Here is a 19,207-nt window from a genome sequence, read left to right on the forward strand (position 1 = left end):
AACCAGATCCTCTCCTACAGTGGGCCCAAGGTCTTCATTCTCACAGCCCCTGCATCTACTTTCTAAGAACTGGGTGGTACAGTCAGAGCCTTTGCCAGTGAATACCAAGGCGAAGAAGTCATTCAGAACCTCAGCCTGAAATACTGGCCAAATGCACATCGTAGCAATTGCTGTGCCTGTTGTGTCCCTCAGTGATTTAAGTGGAGGGAGTCAGACTGTGTCTGAGCTGAATTAAGGAATTTTACAGACCCCAGGGTAAGCATGTTTGTCTTTTGGCCAAACCTGTCACCTCAAATGCACCCATTCCAGCAAGTCTGTGACAGCCTCAGCAGCTAATAGCTGCTGGGCCACCAGAGTTGGTAAAGGTTACTTGTACTTGAAAACTTGATTTGTTAGTAATTTGTGGAATTTTCTTATTTCCTGCAAGCACACTGCATTCACTAATGAATTTGCCTTCTTGATCACTTACTTGTCCTCATCTTACCCCAGGAGACATTGATAAATTAGGCTACTTGCTCATGGCTGTTGTGGAGAGATCCAAGTTTTCCAGAGTAACAGAAGTCCAGCTCACCCATTCCAAAAAATTGTTTATGGATGTCAGCAAGAGTTAAAGAACTAGCCCAAACAAAGTCGTTTGAGACCACCCAAAGATCATGTTAGAAATCTGACCAGTAAACAAAAGAAGAGTGAAATTAGAAATGAAAGAACTTTTATCACAAAACAAATGTAATTAGTGGACAAAATAATGGAAGCTATCTGCTGGGTTTATTAAGGAAAAAAACCCCAACCCACAAAAATAATCCAACAAAAAAAAAAAAAAAAAGAAAGAAATCCCTCCAAAAAAAACCCCCAAAACCAAACCCAAACACTTCCCATCCAACTGGCCTTGAACACCGCCAAGGATAAGGCAGCCACAGCTTCTCTGGGCAAACTGTGCCAGCGCCTTACCATCCTCACAGTGAAGAGTTTCTTCTTGATATCTAATTTAAATCTACCCTCTATCATCTTAAAGCCATTACTCCTTCTTCTATCACTACATGCCCTTTTAAAGAGCTCCTCTTCAGCTTTCTTGTAGGAGTAATTTTTTATTCCCTCCTCATTTATTTTCCCTGTCTCTGTTACTTTAGTCTCCTACATAAAAAGACTTTGGCTTTGCTGGCCACTATATCTTGTCATGTCAAAAGCCATGACCAGAACTGTAGTAAAAATAAATGCTATCTAATGAGCTATTTACTGGTGAATAATGACAATTTCTGTAAACACCAGAACTGGCACTTTTGAATCAGAATCCTCTTTAGAATTCTCTCTTCTATCTTGAATCAACATAACATCTTTTTGAGAGTGAAGTAGTATCAAAAATGGTTTAACTTTCTGACCCTGGTGGCCTGGGCTAAGCAATAATATTTGACAGGAGGTTGAAGAGCTCCATTTTTTATGTGTTTGTTGTTGGTTTTGTGGTTAGGTTTTTGATTTTCCCTCCATTTCTAGAAACAAGGTTGATTTTAATATGCCCTATAAGTAGCTAGAACAAATTTTATAATTTGGATCTTACATTTTAGATATTTGCTGTGTATTCTGAATGTAGTGGGTCAGAAAAGAGTTAGACAAAATGAGTAAATATATATCATATTTTAGTAATATGGCACAGGTGACTGTGCCCTGTAGAATGGTGTTACTTTAGCTTGTAGCAATCATTAGCAATGTGTAAGTAGAGGTCATTCACCTTTCAGTACATGTTTGTACAATGTGTATGCTTCTTATTTTTCCAGACACATTTTCCTACCCTCAGGGTCATTGAAGATCAGTGAGACACAAGTTTCAGACAGTGGAATGTATATCTGTGTAGCCACAAATATTGCTGGGAATGTGACTCAGTCAGTGAAGCTAAGTGTACATGGTAAGTTTTAACTTAAAGGATAATCACTAGCAAGTTTCTGCATGGAATATAGCAACATACAGAGCTTTTCAAGCAGTTCCCCTCATGTACATTGAATATTATTGACCTATATTCTTTCAGGTCATATTATCTTCATATGTAAGTTATTGTTCTTGGTTATGTGGAAACATGCACACACACACATCTGTATACATATTTACATACATACATACACACTCTCCCCTTCCTTTAATTTTCCTTAGACTTGTGGAAGAATTATATACAATATGATATCTAACTCTCTTTAAGTCAGACAGAGGTATTTTAGGAACTGAAAACTTTTGTTCTAATTCACTTGGGTTTTTTCTGTGCAAGAGGTTTCTGAGCAGTAAGTTTGCAAACAGTGGCTAACAAAGTTAGTAAAGTGAGAGAATCGCAAAGTGGGCTGAGGCCAGGATGTACAGCTTTCCATGAACTTGATGCGGATTACATATCCAAACTGTCTTGGTGCCAAATGTTAAAGGTTGCTTAGGTGGCAGTGAAACCAGTGTGCAAGTGTGTCATCTGTATATAGGCAGCCACTCCTGTTCGCACACAGCTTTATGCATGTACATTCTGCTGTATGCACATTTGCAAACTAATACTTTAACCTATCCTACTGTACTTCCTCTATTCAAGCCTGTGTTTGTGCGCACCTTCCTCTCCACCTCAGTAAAGGTGTCTAGTCACTGCTTTAGGAGTTTAGGACCGATGTCCTCTTCCCCCTCCTTTTTATCATAGAACATCACATTGTCACTCCCTTGTCTCTTTCCTAGTCTCTGCATACTGGGGCACCAACCACAGTCTTTTAACCACTCATACAGTGTCACATATTGTTAGCTCCATGCTCTTGCATTTATTCCTCTTCAACTGTGTCAGAAACACAGGTTGTGCCACATAGTTCTGTGGTTCATGTTCATGTAGAGTTTGGAAGTGCCAATTGCCAGTACACATCTTTGAAGTGGATCACATATCTTGAATGTACCAGATTGGAATCCAGACCCCAGCAGCTCTAACTGTGCAAATTCAGTTGCAGTGGCTATAGAACACTACTGTCTGGTTATGTGTATAGAGAAGGCTGATATCAGTGCACATCTTTGTCTTATCTTTGTAATTTTACATTAACAGAGAGTCTAGAAAAATGGCACTTGTTATTGTTTCAGACATTCTTGTTAAGTCTTTTTATTGCCAATGATCCTTAGAAGGAAAAACATTGTGGTAAAAGATTTGTGGAGGATTTATATTATTCTTTGCGGCCAGCAGAATCTCTTCATTCATTTTTATATCTCCTTGTCTGAACTTGTGTTTGGAAGCATACAAAGATCAGGGATTAGGAAAAGGAAATTAAAATGTCAGAAGGAAAATGTGATTAAGTCTATCATAAAAACTTTCAAATTGTTCTGTGCTGTGAAAAGCCAGTACCGATAGCTCTTCAAATGTGTGCAGTATAATAATATTGCAGTATTCCTATGGAAGTCATGCAGTAGATTTTGAAACCTGGCTTCTTCAAATAAGTTAAACAATAGGGTATTGTATATCCTATTTCCAGTGATTATAGGGTGGCTACAAAGGAAATGGAGACTCCCATTTTACAAGGAGTTACATTGAAAAGAGAAAGGGTAATGGGTACAAGTTACTGCTGCAGAGATTCCAGCTGGACACAAGAGTAAATTTTTTACAGTGAGAACAATCAGTTATTGGAATAATCTCCACAGGCAAGTGGTGGATTCCCCAGCACTGGGCACATTTAACATTTGGCTGGACAGCATACAGGGACATCTAGTCTAGGTCATGCTTTGCCTATAAGAGTTGGACCAAATGGTCCTTGAGGTACCTTCCATCCTGATATTCTATGATTTTATTATTCTGTTCTATGCAGAGAACATACAGGTGTACTTTCTTAGTCATCTGTGGGAATTTGGTTTCAGTGAATAAAGAAAGACATTTTTAAAAATGTCAAAAATGGTAAAGAATTTCATAGAATCCTAGAATGCCTTGGGTTGAAAGGGACTCTTAAAGGTCATCCAGTCCAGCTCCCCTGCAATGAGCAGGGACATCTTTAACTAGATCAGGTTGCTTAAAGCCCCATCCAACTGGACCTTGAATGTTTCCAAGGATGTTGCATCTACCACCTCTCTGGGCAATCTGCTCCAGTGTTTTACCACCCTCGTCATAAAAAAAAAAAAAAAAAAAGTCTTCCTTATATCTAGTCTGAATCCCCCTTCTTTTATTTTAAAACCACTACCTTTTGTCCTATTGCTACAGGCCTTGCCAAAATATCAGTCCCCATCGTTTTTATAAGCCCCCTTGGATGGGCCACAATCAATTCTCCTCAGAGTCTTTGTCTCTCCAGGCCAAACAACTCCAACTCTTTCAGACTTAAGAATGATCTTGTACAAATCTTTCTTCACATTACTGTGGACTAAACTTTTCTTTATTAGTTCCTCCGAAGGTACAGCGTGGACCTCGAGTTTTGAAAGTCCAATCTGGCCACAGACTTGACATACCGTGCAATGCCCAGGGGATCCCTCCACCAACAATCACTTGGTTCAAAGGCAGAAGTGCTGTGCCAGTAGATGATGGGCAGTTTATCTACAGCCTGGATGGAGCTCTAGGCATCAACAACGTCCAGCTTTCTGATGCTGGAATCTACAAGTGTGTCGCTAGTAATGTAGCAGGCAGTGATGCATCAGAGACAACAGTGCAAGTTCAAGGTATTTATAATTATGCCTGTAATCTTGCCTCCTGCCCTGGCTAATGCTGTCTGATTGAGTTTTGGAGGACGATGCTTTTTGCTGCTGAGTGTTACATAATGAAAATCTGTTTTGGATGTTAAGTTCTGATGTTAATTAAGAAAAATTAGAATATATAAATAATCTTTGAAAAGTTTGTAGAAATAAGAAAAAGAAATACTCTATATTCAAGCTACTTATGACTTCATTTTGCAACAGGCAATTAAAATCAGATTCCAGTATAGGAAACCTCTTTTTCAAATATTATCTCTGTATGTTCAGATGTCTCAGACTTTCAGAGACTGTCTTTGAACCTCAGGGCCTGGTATCACAGCTTTAAGTAGAATTGGAATTTTGTATGAGCTGGAATTGAGCTCTTCACTCAATCGGTTAATATGCTATTGAAATGGTGATGGGGCAACAGTGATCAACATGCCTATAGAAGTATTTAGTATAATTCCTCTCTTCATGGGCTGGCATACATCAATTTAGCATGACTGACTTAAGAAGAAAGTATTCCTTCTTTGTAATAATTTAAAGGCAACATTCTGATCCCTTTGAATCACAGGTGCTGGGAACTGCTTGTTACAAACAGCGAAGAACTTCCAATAACTTTAATTAATGATAAATAATATTCTTTGTATAGTCTCAGTCCACACACAAGTTTAAATTGAGATGAATAAAGTAGAAGTAGTATTAATATGTGGTATGTGGAAAAAAAGTGCAAGTGGTATTTTTCAAATTTTGCAGAAACACTGTCTCTGCCTTCAAAACAAATATAGCAGGTTTTAGAACCAATTTCAGTCAGACTTGAAAGCCTTTTTGTACTGCATACTTCCTAAATATTCCCACTGAAATCAAGACTGCTTGTATAGTTCACATTTTGATCAATGTAAAGAGGGTTATTGGAATCCAAGCTTGTGTGAATGACAGAGACTTGGAAGCATTATGCATTGCCAGACTGTATTTTCATATTTGAAAGAAGAGGTCAAAAAGTTTTTTGGGGTCCTAATTTTCTTTCAGAGTCTCCTACTATTGAGGATCTGGACCCTGCATACAGCAGTCCCTTTCAAGTAAGAGTAGCCAACCAACGAACTGTGTTCCCATGTCCAGCAAAAGGTGTGTATCATTGTTACCATTTTTAGTGACAAAAGTATATTTTTGTGACCATTTTAAATACCCAGTTTCCTGGACATCATAAAATTGTACTATCTGCAAAGTATTTTGTTTACGTACTTTATGTGGAAAAAAATCAGACTAACAGTGATTTAAATAACCACTCTCTGCAGAAGTTCTGTGAAAAGTCATTGCTAGCCAACAAGGATGTTATAATATTCAGAAGTAAGAATTTTAATATTCAGGTAGCACTATAACAGTCAGAACTTCCTCTAAATTTGAAAGCTCATGGCCTCTCCGTGCACCCTCCTTGCCAGTATGACTTCCATCAAGCTGTGAGAATTGTTTGAATCTTTCTTATTCTGAGTTGAGGAAAGCATTTCTTAAAATTTCACCTTTTTCTTGTTAGGTACTCCAAAGCCTGTCATCAAATGGCTTCGTAATGGAAGAGAGCTGACAGGTAGTGAACCAGGGATTTCAGTTCTGGAGGATGGGACACTGCTGATCATAGCTTCTGTTACACCTGCTGATAATGGAGAGTATATCTGTGTGGCAGCCAATGAAGCTGGAAGCACAGAAAGAAAATACAGCCTGAGGGTTAACGGTAAATAATAAATACAACCATCAAAGAACAGGTTTTGAAGAACTTTTTTTCTTTTGTTGTTGGAAATTGCATGCCACAAACCTGTCCATGTACAGTTAAATTATAAAAATCTAGCCTGAGTACTTGCAGTTTTATTACTCTGATACCCTATACTTTTTATATTGTTCCTGTTCTCTGTGACTGTGCACTAAGCATCTGTTTTGCTCAAAGAGCTAGGTGAGTCTCACTGGTAGAGGGCTCTTGTTGTACTTGAAAACTTTAATGCGTATAACAAATGAAGACTTTTGTGCTGTAGAAATTAAAGACTGAGAATAGATCTGCATTTCATATAAATATGAGAAAAGTTTTTCATCAGAATGAACATTGGAGAATTCTTGCTCCTGATAATCCTGAATCCCAATTGGAAAACAAGAACTCGACAGGTGGACTTGGGATATGTTTTGACATTTTGTTTCTTACAAAGTACCTTTTTTCCAGCCTTATTCACTTCCTGTGATAGCGAGCTCTGATGCCTGAACAGGATTATATATCCTTATCTTTATCCAGAGAAAAGGAGGAATTCCATTTTTTGCCAACAGGGTTCTTCAGTGAGGTTTGAGCTTTCTAAGCCACTACATAAAACCATTTTCTTTGCATTCATAATGGAACAAGTGATAGGCAGATCTTCTTGGGCATGACTGAAGCAGTGAAGAGGAATGATGCTTGGAATCTGCTTCCTTTATGTGCCAAGCAAATAACATGATATTTTAAGATTAAGCTTAAATAAACTTAAATCTTAAAATAGTTCTCTTAATGTGTTGATGGTGATTGCATTTGAATTAATTTCCCTGGAATTCTGTTATTGGGCAGGAGGAGACTGTTTTTTGAGAAAGTGAAGAAAAGACAAAGGGAGATACATCCAGAGCCAAGAGACAAATGGAAAAGCTGGGGAGGGAATGAAAAGGGCCTAAGAAATTCAGATTACAGTGGTTTATGACAGGGGAGGAAGGAGGAAGTGGGAAATCACTGGAATAGAAGGCTTAATACATGACTTTGTGCTTTCTTGTAGTGCCTCCTGAAATTAGAGATCAAGAAAAAGTGACAAACACATCTGTAGTTGTTAATCACCCTGTAAGTCTCTTCTGTGAAGCATCTGGTAACCCCTTCCCCATCATCTCCTGGTATAAAGAAGATAACCAGGTCTGTATGATTAACCTAAGCGAAGTAACATAGCCATCATAAGCCAGTTACGTGTTGACTTTTGAGTGCTTAGTATGAGAACTCGTTTAAAATTAATGTGCATACATGCCTCTATGTATATTTAAACTGCACTAAGATCACCCACACAGAAAGCCAGCTATATATGGCTAATCCATTCATTCAGCTGTTCCATAAGTCAAAAGTAAACTCTTTATTTTTATGATTCCCCTAGGAATTAGACTTAGCAATCTCCCAGTATTGTAAATGCCAGAGTTCTTACAAAGGGAACCAATAATAGTATTTTCTTCATTCTATAGATGGAGAAATAAGAACTCTTGGAGGTTATTTGAATTCCTCAGGATTATTCTTGAGACCTACACTTCTACTTGAAGCTGATAAATGATAGTTTAAATGAGGAGAGACCACCATATGCACCTTGTGGCTGACCATTTACTGATGGATGAAGAATTTCTTTGGTTTTCCCACTCCTTATTGTATGTTGAGCTGCAAGTCTTATTAAATAGATTGCAGAAATTGAGATTAGTGCTGTAACTGAAAGGGGAAACACATTATCCTTAGACTAAACCTACCATTTTCTTATAAAAATCCAGCTGTGATATTTGGCTGATGTAACTTGGATCATGTAAGTCTAATGTCTTGGGTTCTTTTAAGGTCGTGGAAAGCAGTACTCTACAGATTTTGCACAGTGGGAAGATACTGAAGCTCCTTAAAGCTACTACTGATGATGCTGGACAATATTCATGCAAAGCCATAAATATAGCAGGAAGTTCTGAGAAGCTGTTTAACCTAGATATACTAGGTTGGTTCCACGGGGCTTCTTTCAAGGAGGAGTGGGGTTTCTGTTTTGTTTAGGGTTAGGTTTGGGTGTGTTTGACTGGTTTTGGTTGGTTGGGTTTTGGTTTTTTTTCTTTTTTTTCAAGTTGATGCTGTGAAAACCAGTTGATATTTAAGAAACCAATACATTTAAATTCATTATAGATTCTTCCTCTCACTGCCCATAAAGTATTGTCTGTCAAAGAGCTCATCATGATGGCTTTTGAATACCTAAGATTTACCATTCTTGTAGTGACACAGACAAAACGCTAGCTTTCATTTCTGGATTTTGGTCTTTGGTGCTTTGTTTTGTATTTTGGGTGTATAGGAGTTGTCTTACAGCTCACCAGCGCAAGTGTGGAAGTGCTTGTCATGGTAGAAATGATGATGTGATCTAACAAAAGTCACTTTGCAGTGAAAACTAAAGTTGTTTCAAGGAAATAGTGTTATTCCCTACTGCATTTCTTCCAGTTCCATAGCATACCTTCCCCATCTAAATAACGTTTCCTGTAATGTTTGTCTTTTTTAAGTTCCACCAAGTATAATAGCTGCTGATACCCCTGGTGAAATTGCAGTCATCCTCAACCAGCATATCAGTCTGGAATGTCGAGTCAAAGGCTTCCCTTTTCCTGACATTCACTGGTTCAAAGATGGCAAGTAAGTATATTATAGCTTTTGTGGTTTGTGTCTAGGTTATTCCTCCCTTAGTATATAGAGGAAGAAGGTGCAGTGTAAGAGTAAGCTCTGCTTTCAAGTACTTAGTGTTAAGTTATTGTAATTGGCTATAATTAGTGGGGGTGAGAAGTGGCAAATTCTTTAATCAAAAGTAACACCCTGCTTTTCTTCATGAACTGTCCTGTAACTGACATCAGCACTTGCTAAGCTCGTTTATGGTATTTGAAGCCAGAAAATGCTTGAAGCTTGATAATCATAACCATTTATTTGTGTTTATTCTGTCTGGATTATTTTAAATATAGAATCAGTTAAAATACAGTTGTTTTGCTGACATAATTTTTTCATTGGTAGACTGTACCCATGTCAAACATGGCATGATGGCTTAAAGATTAGCTGAAAGCCAAAGTGGGCTGTGGTTTTTTTAAACAGCATTGGTATTTAACAGTGTAGTTCAGCATAGACATTGGGTAGTACTCACAGATATTCTGATGTGACAATTCCTTCAGCTTTGGTTTGATACGTTGACATTTCCACCTAGTAGTCAACATTTTGTTATCAGCAAACGACTGTTGTGACCTAATTAGTCAGAAAAAGGAACTGAAGTCAGTAGTGGGCCTCTGGCTCTGATGCTGGCATCCTGGATGACCCAAGTAAAGTACTTGTTTTCTAAAGTAAAGTACTACTCCTAAAATTTAGGAATAAAGTTAATGACAGTAGTTTGTCACTTTATGGTCTTCAGATTAATGCTGTTACTCTAGTGCTGACTGGTACATATTGATGGTACAACTACTGCCGTTAAAGGACCCCTTCTTACTACTGTCCATTTAAATTAATGTTGAAAGCATGTGGTCAGAGTTCTGTGACCTTTATTCCAGGCCCTTATTTTTGGGTGATCCCAATGTTGAGCTTCAGGACAAAGATCAAGTTTTACATATAAAGAATGCGCGAAGGATTGACAAAGGTCGTTATCAGTGCAGTGCCACCAATGCTGCTGGCAAACAAGTTAAGGAGGTCAAGCTGATCATCCATGGTAAGTTTATAGAATGTCAGATTCTAGAAGATCCTTTAATTTTACTCATAAGATTTCTTTTTTGCATGGAGATACTTGGACATATACAAAGTAAGGCTCTGATCCTGCAAAATTTGTATGTAAACATAACTTAATGCCTGCTCACAAAGTTATCTTTTTTAGTGTTTGTATGTGTGAAGTTAAGTATGGAAGTACTCTTTGCAAGTTTGGTCTTAAAGTAGTGTTTGTGGGTTTTTTGTGATTTTATAAGTTTCTAATTTGTGAAAACCAAGTCTTGAAGGGCCTTCTCAAATTTTGCTATTAATTAGTTTGAACTTGCTTATTTTATTAACACATTGGCTTTATTATTTTGATCTTAGGGAGAAGAAAATTAAGTAGATTTTAATACACTCATGGTCTTATTTTTCTAAACCTAGTACTCGGAGTAAATTCAGTCGGAATAAGTTAATGCAAAAGTATGAAGCAAAGTTCAAAACCAGTAAAAACCAGACCACAACAGTCTTTGAAAAAGGAATGCTCCAGATAATCTTCAGATAGTGTGGCATGTCATATTTCTTAAATTGGTGTAAACATCATTTATATCAATTGAGGTCATTTATAGCTAGAAAAGAAGCACTAACATGAATATAACCTTGTTAACATAGTTATTATTATTTTTATGAGGTTTATAACACACTGGGTATACTTTTGTGTTTTTGCAAGCAGTGGAGTCTTACCAAAGGCACTGAGAAGAGTCAATTCCTGTGATAAGTTTAATGTAAGCTAGGCTATTATCAGATGAAAGAAAATGAGGGGAAAAATTCACGGAAGAAGGAAGAGCTACGTTTTGAAGGAAGACTTCAAAGAAGATGGGGAAAAATTTTTCAGTTTTGAAGACAAAAAAGATGTGGAAGCTTAGTCTGACCTGAAAATTGATAGAGTACAGTGCTAGCAGAAATTAGGGGGAAACAAATATGGAAATCTATAGGTGGCATAACACACTAGTGCCTGGAGTGTGAAGGGTAGGAATTTGGATCTGTGAGCCCTTAAGCTGATGAGTCCCCATTTGCTATGGATTTGGTTCTGAACACTGTGTGTCTTTTCTTCTGAAAACTGTGAAATTATTATACATTTCCTTTACATGAGGTGTTTCTGAAGCGTGGAGCAACTACATGCACAGTAATATGCCTGTACACCAGTCATAGTGAAGTCTTTTGTATCAGAAACAAAGAAAGTGCTGTAAGGACTTACAGGCAATTTTGGCTGCTGTGAGATTTGAGGAGTAAAAAAATCTCACACAAATAAAATCCTTGCAGACGAATAGACCTTACTTCAGGTTCCTGTAAAGTATAAAAGTAAAGAATATCTCTTTACTTTTAAATTTCACATTAAACTTGGCTGCCAACAAAGTTAAGTGAGGAATGTAGACATCAGGTTTTGCTAGTTCTTTGTTTTAGTTGTTTACCTCTACTTTTTGGCTTTGAAATTTTCCCAAAATACCATGTTAGAACTGTTCCCTGTTTGCTGATAAAGGCGTTTGCCTTTGAACTGGGTGTGTTTCAGCATGATTTTTAGGTTTGTGTATTTTTGCACACAAATTATATAATTAGAAAACTATTTCATCATGGTTTGGTAATCTACAAGACCGATCTCATAGGTGTAGGTCCATTCGCTAACACTTTGCTTTACGTTTCTGCAGTAGCATTTTAAAATGAACACTACGAAAATAGTGGAAGTCGAGGATATACTGAACATGTTTGGCAACAGAGGAGTTAATGTGTCTGCCACATGTGTCTAGTACTTTCAGCAATCATAAATTTAGTTGTTGCCAATTGCTCTGTGTTTTTATTACTTCTACAGAGATTTATGAACTCTTTATATTGGCTGATTTACACGGGAACTTGCTTGCTAGAAAAATCTGAGTACTGCTGCCTAGCAAGCAAGGGAAATAATCACGGGCCAAAAGTTTCAAAAGGAGAAGGATAAAGCTAGACTGCTAAGCTCATATTTAGTCTTAAAGTGACTGACTTCATCTTCAGAAGTTTGGAGTACTGAGCATTTCCCACTGCAGTCATAGAGGCAACAAATATATTTGGAACTTCAAATAGCAGGTTGTTCCTTGTTGCAAGGATGCACCTCCCAGGGTGTACAGGGATGGCTCTTTACCCTTCAGAGACAGGGAAGAGACAGAGCCATTCCCAAACGCATTGCAGGACGCACGGAGGAGCAACTATCCTTACTATGAAAATGTGGGAGCCTAGAAGGTAGATGCTTCCAGGTACTACGAGGGAAGCAGTAATGCAGCAGTGCAACTCAGTGTTGCACTTGTTTCTTAAATACATGGTGGCCCTGTATGTTGTGTTCTCTTCATATTTTCCACTCTGTGTGTGCATAGAATGTACAATGTATAACTCTGCTGGGGAAAGAGGAAACAAAAAACAAAAAACAGCAGGAAGGGTTGGCAGCCTGATTAAACAAAATTGTTTTTTATTCTTACAGCATTCTAATGTGTAATCCATTTAAATCTGTAGACTTGTGTACTAAGGATTTAATGTTGTTTTGTCTCTGAAATAGTCCCTCCTAGTATTAAAGGAGGAAATATTACTACAGAAGTATCAGCGCTTCTCAACAACCTTATAAATTTGGAATGTGAAACCAAGGGTATCCCTGTTCCTACTATTACATGGTACAAGGATGGACGCCCAATTATTTCCAACCCTCAAGTTCTGTATGTGGATAGAGGGCAATTCCTGCAGATACCTCATGCCCAAGTGTCAGATTCTGCAAAGTACACTTGCCGCGTGACCAATGCTGCTGGAGCTGCTGAGAAAATGTATGATGTGGATGTTTACAGTAAGTGAGAGTTTATTGACCTTGGTTATTTGTCATTTTACAGGAAGCATAATAAAAGCTTTTCTGCCTCTGTAACATCAGCAACCTTTGCAGTTCTGTCAAGGGCACACAGCAGTCGATAGCTGAATGTAAAAACGGGCCTTTGTTAGCAAGACTACATAGAAGGAGCTTTACACCTTGTGTTTAATGTGACTCTTGAAAAGCTTTTGACTTTACAGGCCTTGATATCATGCTTTAGTGAAGCATCAAAACTATTTCTTCTCCATGTAAACAACGCTTACCTGAAATAGTTACGCTGGGTAGGATCTTCAGTGTACTGCTTTAAGACCGTATTTAGTTCTTCCATCAAAAAGCCCTGCAGATCCTCAACTGGTCAATACTGAGCTCATCATCTGACTTCTCTGTTTCCCCTTTGTCTTGGCTTGCCCCAGCAGTAAATTCCTACATGAAATTGTGCGTGACATAATGCCATATAGAGCCAAAGCGGGTGGGGAGGAACTAACCCATTTGCTCTCAATACGTTTTCTGGCTATAGAATTAATCGCTTGCAATATACTTTTTTCCTCTCTACAGTCCCTCCAGTAATTGAGGGTGATGCTGACACAATCCAGAACAGACAGGTGGTTGCTGGCAATTCACTGACGCTGGAGTGTAAAGCTGTTGGCAACCCTCCACCAATCCTTACTTGGTTAAAAGATGGTGTGCCTGTGAAAGCAAGCAACAATCTCCACTTTGTATCTGGTGGGAAGAAACTGGAGATTCTGAATGCCATTGAGGCTGACCAGGGCCAGTATATCTGTGTGGCCACAAGCATAGCTGGAGAAGAAGAAATCAAATATGAAGTTGAAATCTTAGGTGTGTGAACAACAGAAATATTTATTTATCAGATTTCCATTAACCTAAAAAACCACGGTTTTATTTTTGTTGGCATTGTTATATGGAGATCTGTTAGACAACCTATGTATCTAGTTAACTCTGGGCACTGCACACTTTTTCTCTCCAGGGTTACAGGACACTTTAAAGATTCTTACTTTTCAGGTTAGCTCTTGGAGAGTTTTTGTGCATTTGGTAGGCAAGTATTATTCTCAGTAACCTTTACAATTCTTTTAACTTGCCTTAATAGAAGAATATCGTAGATATGAAAGGTATCCATTAAAAATAGCATTGGGTAGTTGCTTCTGGGGAGAGAACACTTTTCTCTTAATTTTGGGTCACATGCAAAATTTGAACATTTTCGTGGAAAAGATTTATTTCTTTTTTTTTTTTGTGCCATTACCAAAGTCTGCCTGTCAGCAGTCTCTTCTGTATGCCTCTAGGTAAATGGATTGTCCAAAGATTAATCACACTCTGTGACATGGAAGGGTTTGTTTAAGAACTTGATTTTTAGGCTTTGAACTGCTGTCATGAAGAACATTACATACTATTGCATGCAGATGTAGAACATTCTGCTGCTTGAGGTATATCTCAGTGATCTTGCTGGACAGTGAAAGAGCTGAGAAGAGCTGTATGGCAGTGCTTCCTCCTCAGCCCACCCACTGCTGCAAGTGAATGAGAAGGTGAAGAGGACATGAAAGAGGATCTTCTGCACCTTTATTTTCTCATTCTGCTGACAAAGGGTGCTAAAAGTCCCGTGTTGTCATCCTGTCCCCAGTCACCCATCCCACCCCCCTTCCCATTTGCAAGGTTGTTCTGACAGACCCTGGAAAAAAAACCAAACAAACAAGAAAAAAGTATTAGAGTTGAAGCTGCACAATATCATTGGGTAGATGTTTCCCTTCAAAAAGGAGCAGTGGTTCATAATGATCTACAAATCAGTGCATGCCCAAATTGAGATAGATTTCCAGATTATTTTGGGTTTAGCATTATTATTGGAGATAGACTTTAATGGTTTTAAGATGTAAGAGTGTAGATTTAGGAGGAAGAAATTCTCCACTGCAATGGTGGTGAGATATTGGAACAGGTTGCTCAGAGAAGTTGTGGCTGCTTCATCCCTGGAAATGTTCAAGGCTGAGTCAAACAGGGCTTTGAGTAGCTTGGTCTAGTGGAAGGTATCCCTACCCATGGCAGGGGGGTTGAAAATAGTTGATCTGTAAGGTCCCTTCCAGCCCAAAGTATTCTATGATTCTATTGTATTTCTGATCCTTAAATGTTGGTTTTGACGGATTTTTCTCTCTTACAGTCCCGCCGTTTGTGGAAGGTGGGGATGAGGTCTTGGACTACATTGTGGTTCTCTATAGCCCATTGGAAATAGATTGTTCAGCGACAGGGGCCCCCTCACCAGCTATCACGTAAGGAGATTGACAATAGAAAAAACAAACAAACAAACCCAACCTGCCCCCCCCCCCCCCCCAATTAAAAAAAAGCTAGTTGATAAGGTGAGCTTGGAGGTAGTCTTTATGAACTGTCCATGTTATTTAGTGATAGTTAATGCATGGAGGACAAACTCCTGATTCCACTGAAGACAGCATCAGGAACACACATGGCAGGATCATGATTTTATTTTAAAGTATTTGGTATGTTGTGCCAATATGCACATCCTGGAAATTAGGATAGATAACGAGATCTGACAAAACTCTTACTCCCTTCCTAATGCAACTGTGCACTTCTCATCAGCCACCAGTGATTGTTTTTGCTTTGGAGATTTCTGCCTGCTTCTGTTCGTGGTAGCCGCTTTCACTACTGCTTCCTGCCTGTCACCTTTCTGGTTTCTTTAGTGCATGTTCCCCTATTCTCTCTACTTCTGATAAACCATTGTGGTCTGTGGCATTCAGAAAAGCAGAATGCTACCTGACATCTCCAAACCTTCCTAGAAATGCAGAGTTACTGAGACATTCTGTTTAATAAAATTGTAGGTATTTTAGTAGTGCTGTTCATCTTACTTTCATAGAAATCTGAGACTGTACTTTATTTTTGTTAGGTGGTTGAAAGATGGCCAACCAGTTGAAGAGGGATCTGGACACAAGATCTTATTAAATGGACAAAAACTTCTCATCTCTCGAGCTCAAGTGTCAGACGCTGGCCGCTATAAATGTGTGGCTGCAAATAAGGCAGGAGAACATGAAAAGGAATTTGAGGTTACTGTGCATGGTAGGTTACTTGAGAGGAGGAGAAGCAGCAGACTGTCTATATTTATATTGCTAGCAAGGAGGTGCTCAAATTTTCTGTAAACATCTATTTATTTATGATGAGCATAGATAAAATAGGGGTAGAGCTGTTTTTACCTATGGGATATTGCCTCTACATATTTAAATGCATATGTTCAAATGATACTTCACTTATATTTCTGGTGCTTCTTGCAGTTCCTCCATCTATCAAATCAGCTGGGACTTCTGAGAAAGCTGTTGTGATATACAAGCCTGTGACACTACAGTGCATAGCCAGTGGTATTCCTAGCCCTTCCATAACTTGGTTAAAAGATGGTCAACCAGTAAACACAGCCAGAGGAAATATAAGAGTAAGCACCACTCTTTTATGGGATCCAAACCATGCAAGACAGTTACAATAAATTATACATGTTAGTGCTTCTTTTCCCTTTGCTTCCCTCATGCTGCGATATAAAGATGCTACAGATCAAGCCTGGATAGCAGTGGGCTTTTTAACTGTGTAAGACAGTATCTCAGATTGAATAGCAGTGTTCATTAGACTGTATCCCATCAGAAGAGTCCATGACTGTAAATTCATCATCTGGCTTCTTTCAGTTGTACTTTAACCTTCAAGGTACGGTTGTTTGCCAGTTACAAAGTGACTCTACCTACTTGTCACTGTGAGGCAGGATTAGATGAGTTTTTCTATAAAAACTGCCATTGCAGCACCTACTTGTAAGTTCTCTTCTCACCAATTTTCCGACTTCTATGGAAAGGCCTTCCCAGTGCTTGCATGCTTTAGGGTTGAGTGCTTGTAATGGCTTTGATTTACTTTAGGCTGGAGCAGTTTTTGATATCTTGCCAACAGCATCTCTCTCTGCCTGCAGTCTTCTCTTAACTTTGCTTGCCTGTCCCTCTGCCATCTAGGTTTCCTTACAGCTGTGCAGCTAATAATCCTGATGTCCCAGGAACACTGAAGTCTCTTTGAACTACAAGGACACCTCTTGCATGAATAACCTAGCCCAAGGCTAGAAGAAAGATGAGACTGGCTGTATTCAGTGTAAACACTTGCTTTGGCATTATGCTTATTGGCTCTGCCTGGAATTGTTGTGTAAAGCGGTTCCCTGCTCTCTGTTTTGGTACAGCTGGAGTCTTCAGGTCGTATTCTGCAAGTTGTCAAGGCCCTTCTCGAAGATGCTGGCCGATATACTTGTGTGGCAACAAATGCTGCGGGAGAAGCCCAACAGCACATTCGGCTTCATGTGCATGGTAATGTTTCTGCCTCCAGTTAGAAGCTAAATGTGGCTGTTTTAAGGCAGCTTTTTTACATCTGCATTCCCTTCTATTTTAAGCTCTCTGGCATTTTTGTTGTCTCTGCTCATCTATCTTTCAGTTTTCTTTCTTTAGTAAGAAGTGAGGGCAAAAGCTGTCTTTCTTGGGATTTGGCCTTTCTTCTGAATGCCTTCCCAGTTAACTCCTCTGTTCAGAGGTACCCCAAGAAGCCAAACACATTGCCACTAACCCACCACTCAGAAGGTGGATGCATTCTGAATCAAGATACAACATGTCACTGTAGGTGTTATTGATTTGATTATGAGTCTTCTGGGGATAATGGTATTCCCCATGACATTGCAATGGGGAAATTTTACAGGAATTACTTTTCTGAGAAAGAAACATTCTTTTAAGAGAGGTTGGGGTTTGGGGTGGGTTTTTTTTTTTTTGTTTTTTTCTTCTTTTTTTTTTCAGACTGCTTAAAAGGAATTTTATTCTGCAGCTGAAAAACCCAAAATAGAATCAGGGAAACTTGAGATGTTGTTGTTTGCATGTGAATTGCATGTGAATTTAATAAACGCTTTCACCATGATTTTTGTATATTTGCCTCTAAACTGGTCACAAAGTATGTGTATTCTCGATGCGACCCAGTCCTCAAAGGAGGTGCAGGAATCCTCAGGAGGTGTGGGAATGGACTGTGGCAAAATGCTCGTGATGAGTATGATTTTGTTGACTTTAATTGTCAAACTGCCTCAGTAACTGGAAAATATTCAACTGAAATGAAGAGAGATTGCAGTATCTCCATGGATGAGACTTAGAAAGAGAAAACACTCCCATCTTATTCTATGGTATAAGATCATAGTTAATTTTAGTTTAAGTCCCCTGCTCCTAAATACCTCTTTTGCTCTCAGCCTTCATGTTCAAAGTGTCATTATCTGGTGTTTCTGTCACGTTTTAAATGTAGAAACTTTAATAAAGAGTCTTGCTTTGTTAAAGCCGTCTGCAATATTCTGTTTAATGTTACCAGTCCAATTGAGATGAGCTTGCCACATTAGAAGAATAACTGTTCTGTGTTGTGCACCCATATCCTGCAAGTCCATTTTAAGTGTTACTTTTCCTGAAAAAAAAAGAAATAAGATGAATTTATTATTAACACTAATGAAGTTATGTAATTAGAGAGTAATCCTAATTTAAAGATGAACTTTTTTGAGAAATTCCTTCGTCATCCAGCAGTTGAAGTTTATGCAGTTCATTGCCCGAAGTTTCTCAGAGGGCAGATTACTTTTGAGATCAGATGTTTTGCTAGCTGGGTGGCTGAATTAATGAAAATCTGATGCCTTTGTCTTTCCCCAGAACCACCCAGTCTGGAAGATGCAGGGAAAATGTTAAATGAAACAGTTGTGGTGAATAATCCAATCCATCTTGAATGCAGAGCATCTGGGAACCCTCTGCCAGGTATGCACATGCACCTTTAAGAACATGAAACATGTTCTTATATCTGATAAAAGGTTTTCCCTTTTGTGTGTCCTTTGAAAAAAATGAATGTTCTGAATGTTAACATGAAGTTAATTCTGTGACATTTAAGCTAGCTAGAAACTATTAAACACTATGCATAATAGAATATCAACAGATGTGGAGTAAGTATTAAGAAAATTAGTAGTTCCCAAAATTTTTAACAAAACAGGTGAGAAACAGAAGGGTAATCCACTCCCTTGTGTACAGTGATAGGCAAGAGAGTACAGTCTATAGGCAAGAGTACTGTTACATTTCTCCTAAATCAGCTTTAAACACATCCACTCTCTCCTCATGTCACGTCAATAATTTATATTGTAGGGCAGACTTAAAACAATACCTTGTGGATTGTGTGTGCCTGTCAAGTGTGGCCATGTCTGAGACCTAATCTAAAGTCTATTGATATTAATAGGAAGCTTTTTG

General features: G+C 38.5%; 1 protein-coding gene across 1 annotated transcript in view; it reads left to right on the top strand.

The window, feature by feature from the left end:
• Positions 1-19,207, top strand: part of HMCN1 (hemicentin 1) — a 196,023-nt gene that overhangs the window by 94,468 nt on the left and 82,348 nt on the right. Inside the window, exons 23-37 of the mRNA XM_065674233.1 lie at positions 1,770-1,897; positions 4,357-4,629; positions 5,671-5,766; positions 6,173-6,367; positions 7,416-7,546; positions 8,219-8,366; positions 8,911-9,037; positions 9,931-10,085; positions 12,639-12,917; positions 13,491-13,772; positions 15,097-15,205; positions 15,835-16,004; positions 16,217-16,371; positions 17,146-17,269; positions 18,626-18,727. Of these exons, the coding sequence (XP_065530305.1) occupies positions 1,770-1,897; positions 4,357-4,629; positions 5,671-5,766; positions 6,173-6,367; positions 7,416-7,546; positions 8,219-8,366; positions 8,911-9,037; positions 9,931-10,085; positions 12,639-12,917; positions 13,491-13,772; positions 15,097-15,205; positions 15,835-16,004; positions 16,217-16,371; positions 17,146-17,269; positions 18,626-18,727 (2,474 nt within the window). The remainder of the gene's footprint in view (positions 1-1,769; positions 1,898-4,356; positions 4,630-5,670; positions 5,767-6,172; positions 6,368-7,415; positions 7,547-8,218; positions 8,367-8,910; positions 9,038-9,930; positions 10,086-12,638; positions 12,918-13,490; positions 13,773-15,096; positions 15,206-15,834; positions 16,005-16,216; positions 16,372-17,145; positions 17,270-18,625; positions 18,728-19,207) is intronic.

Source organism: Lathamus discolor, chromosome 3 (assembly GCF_037157495.1).
Source record: "Lathamus discolor isolate bLatDis1 chromosome 3, bLatDis1.hap1, whole genome shotgun sequence".
Classification (NCBI taxonomy): domain Eukaryota; kingdom Metazoa; phylum Chordata; class Aves; order Psittaciformes; family Psittacidae; genus Lathamus; species Lathamus discolor.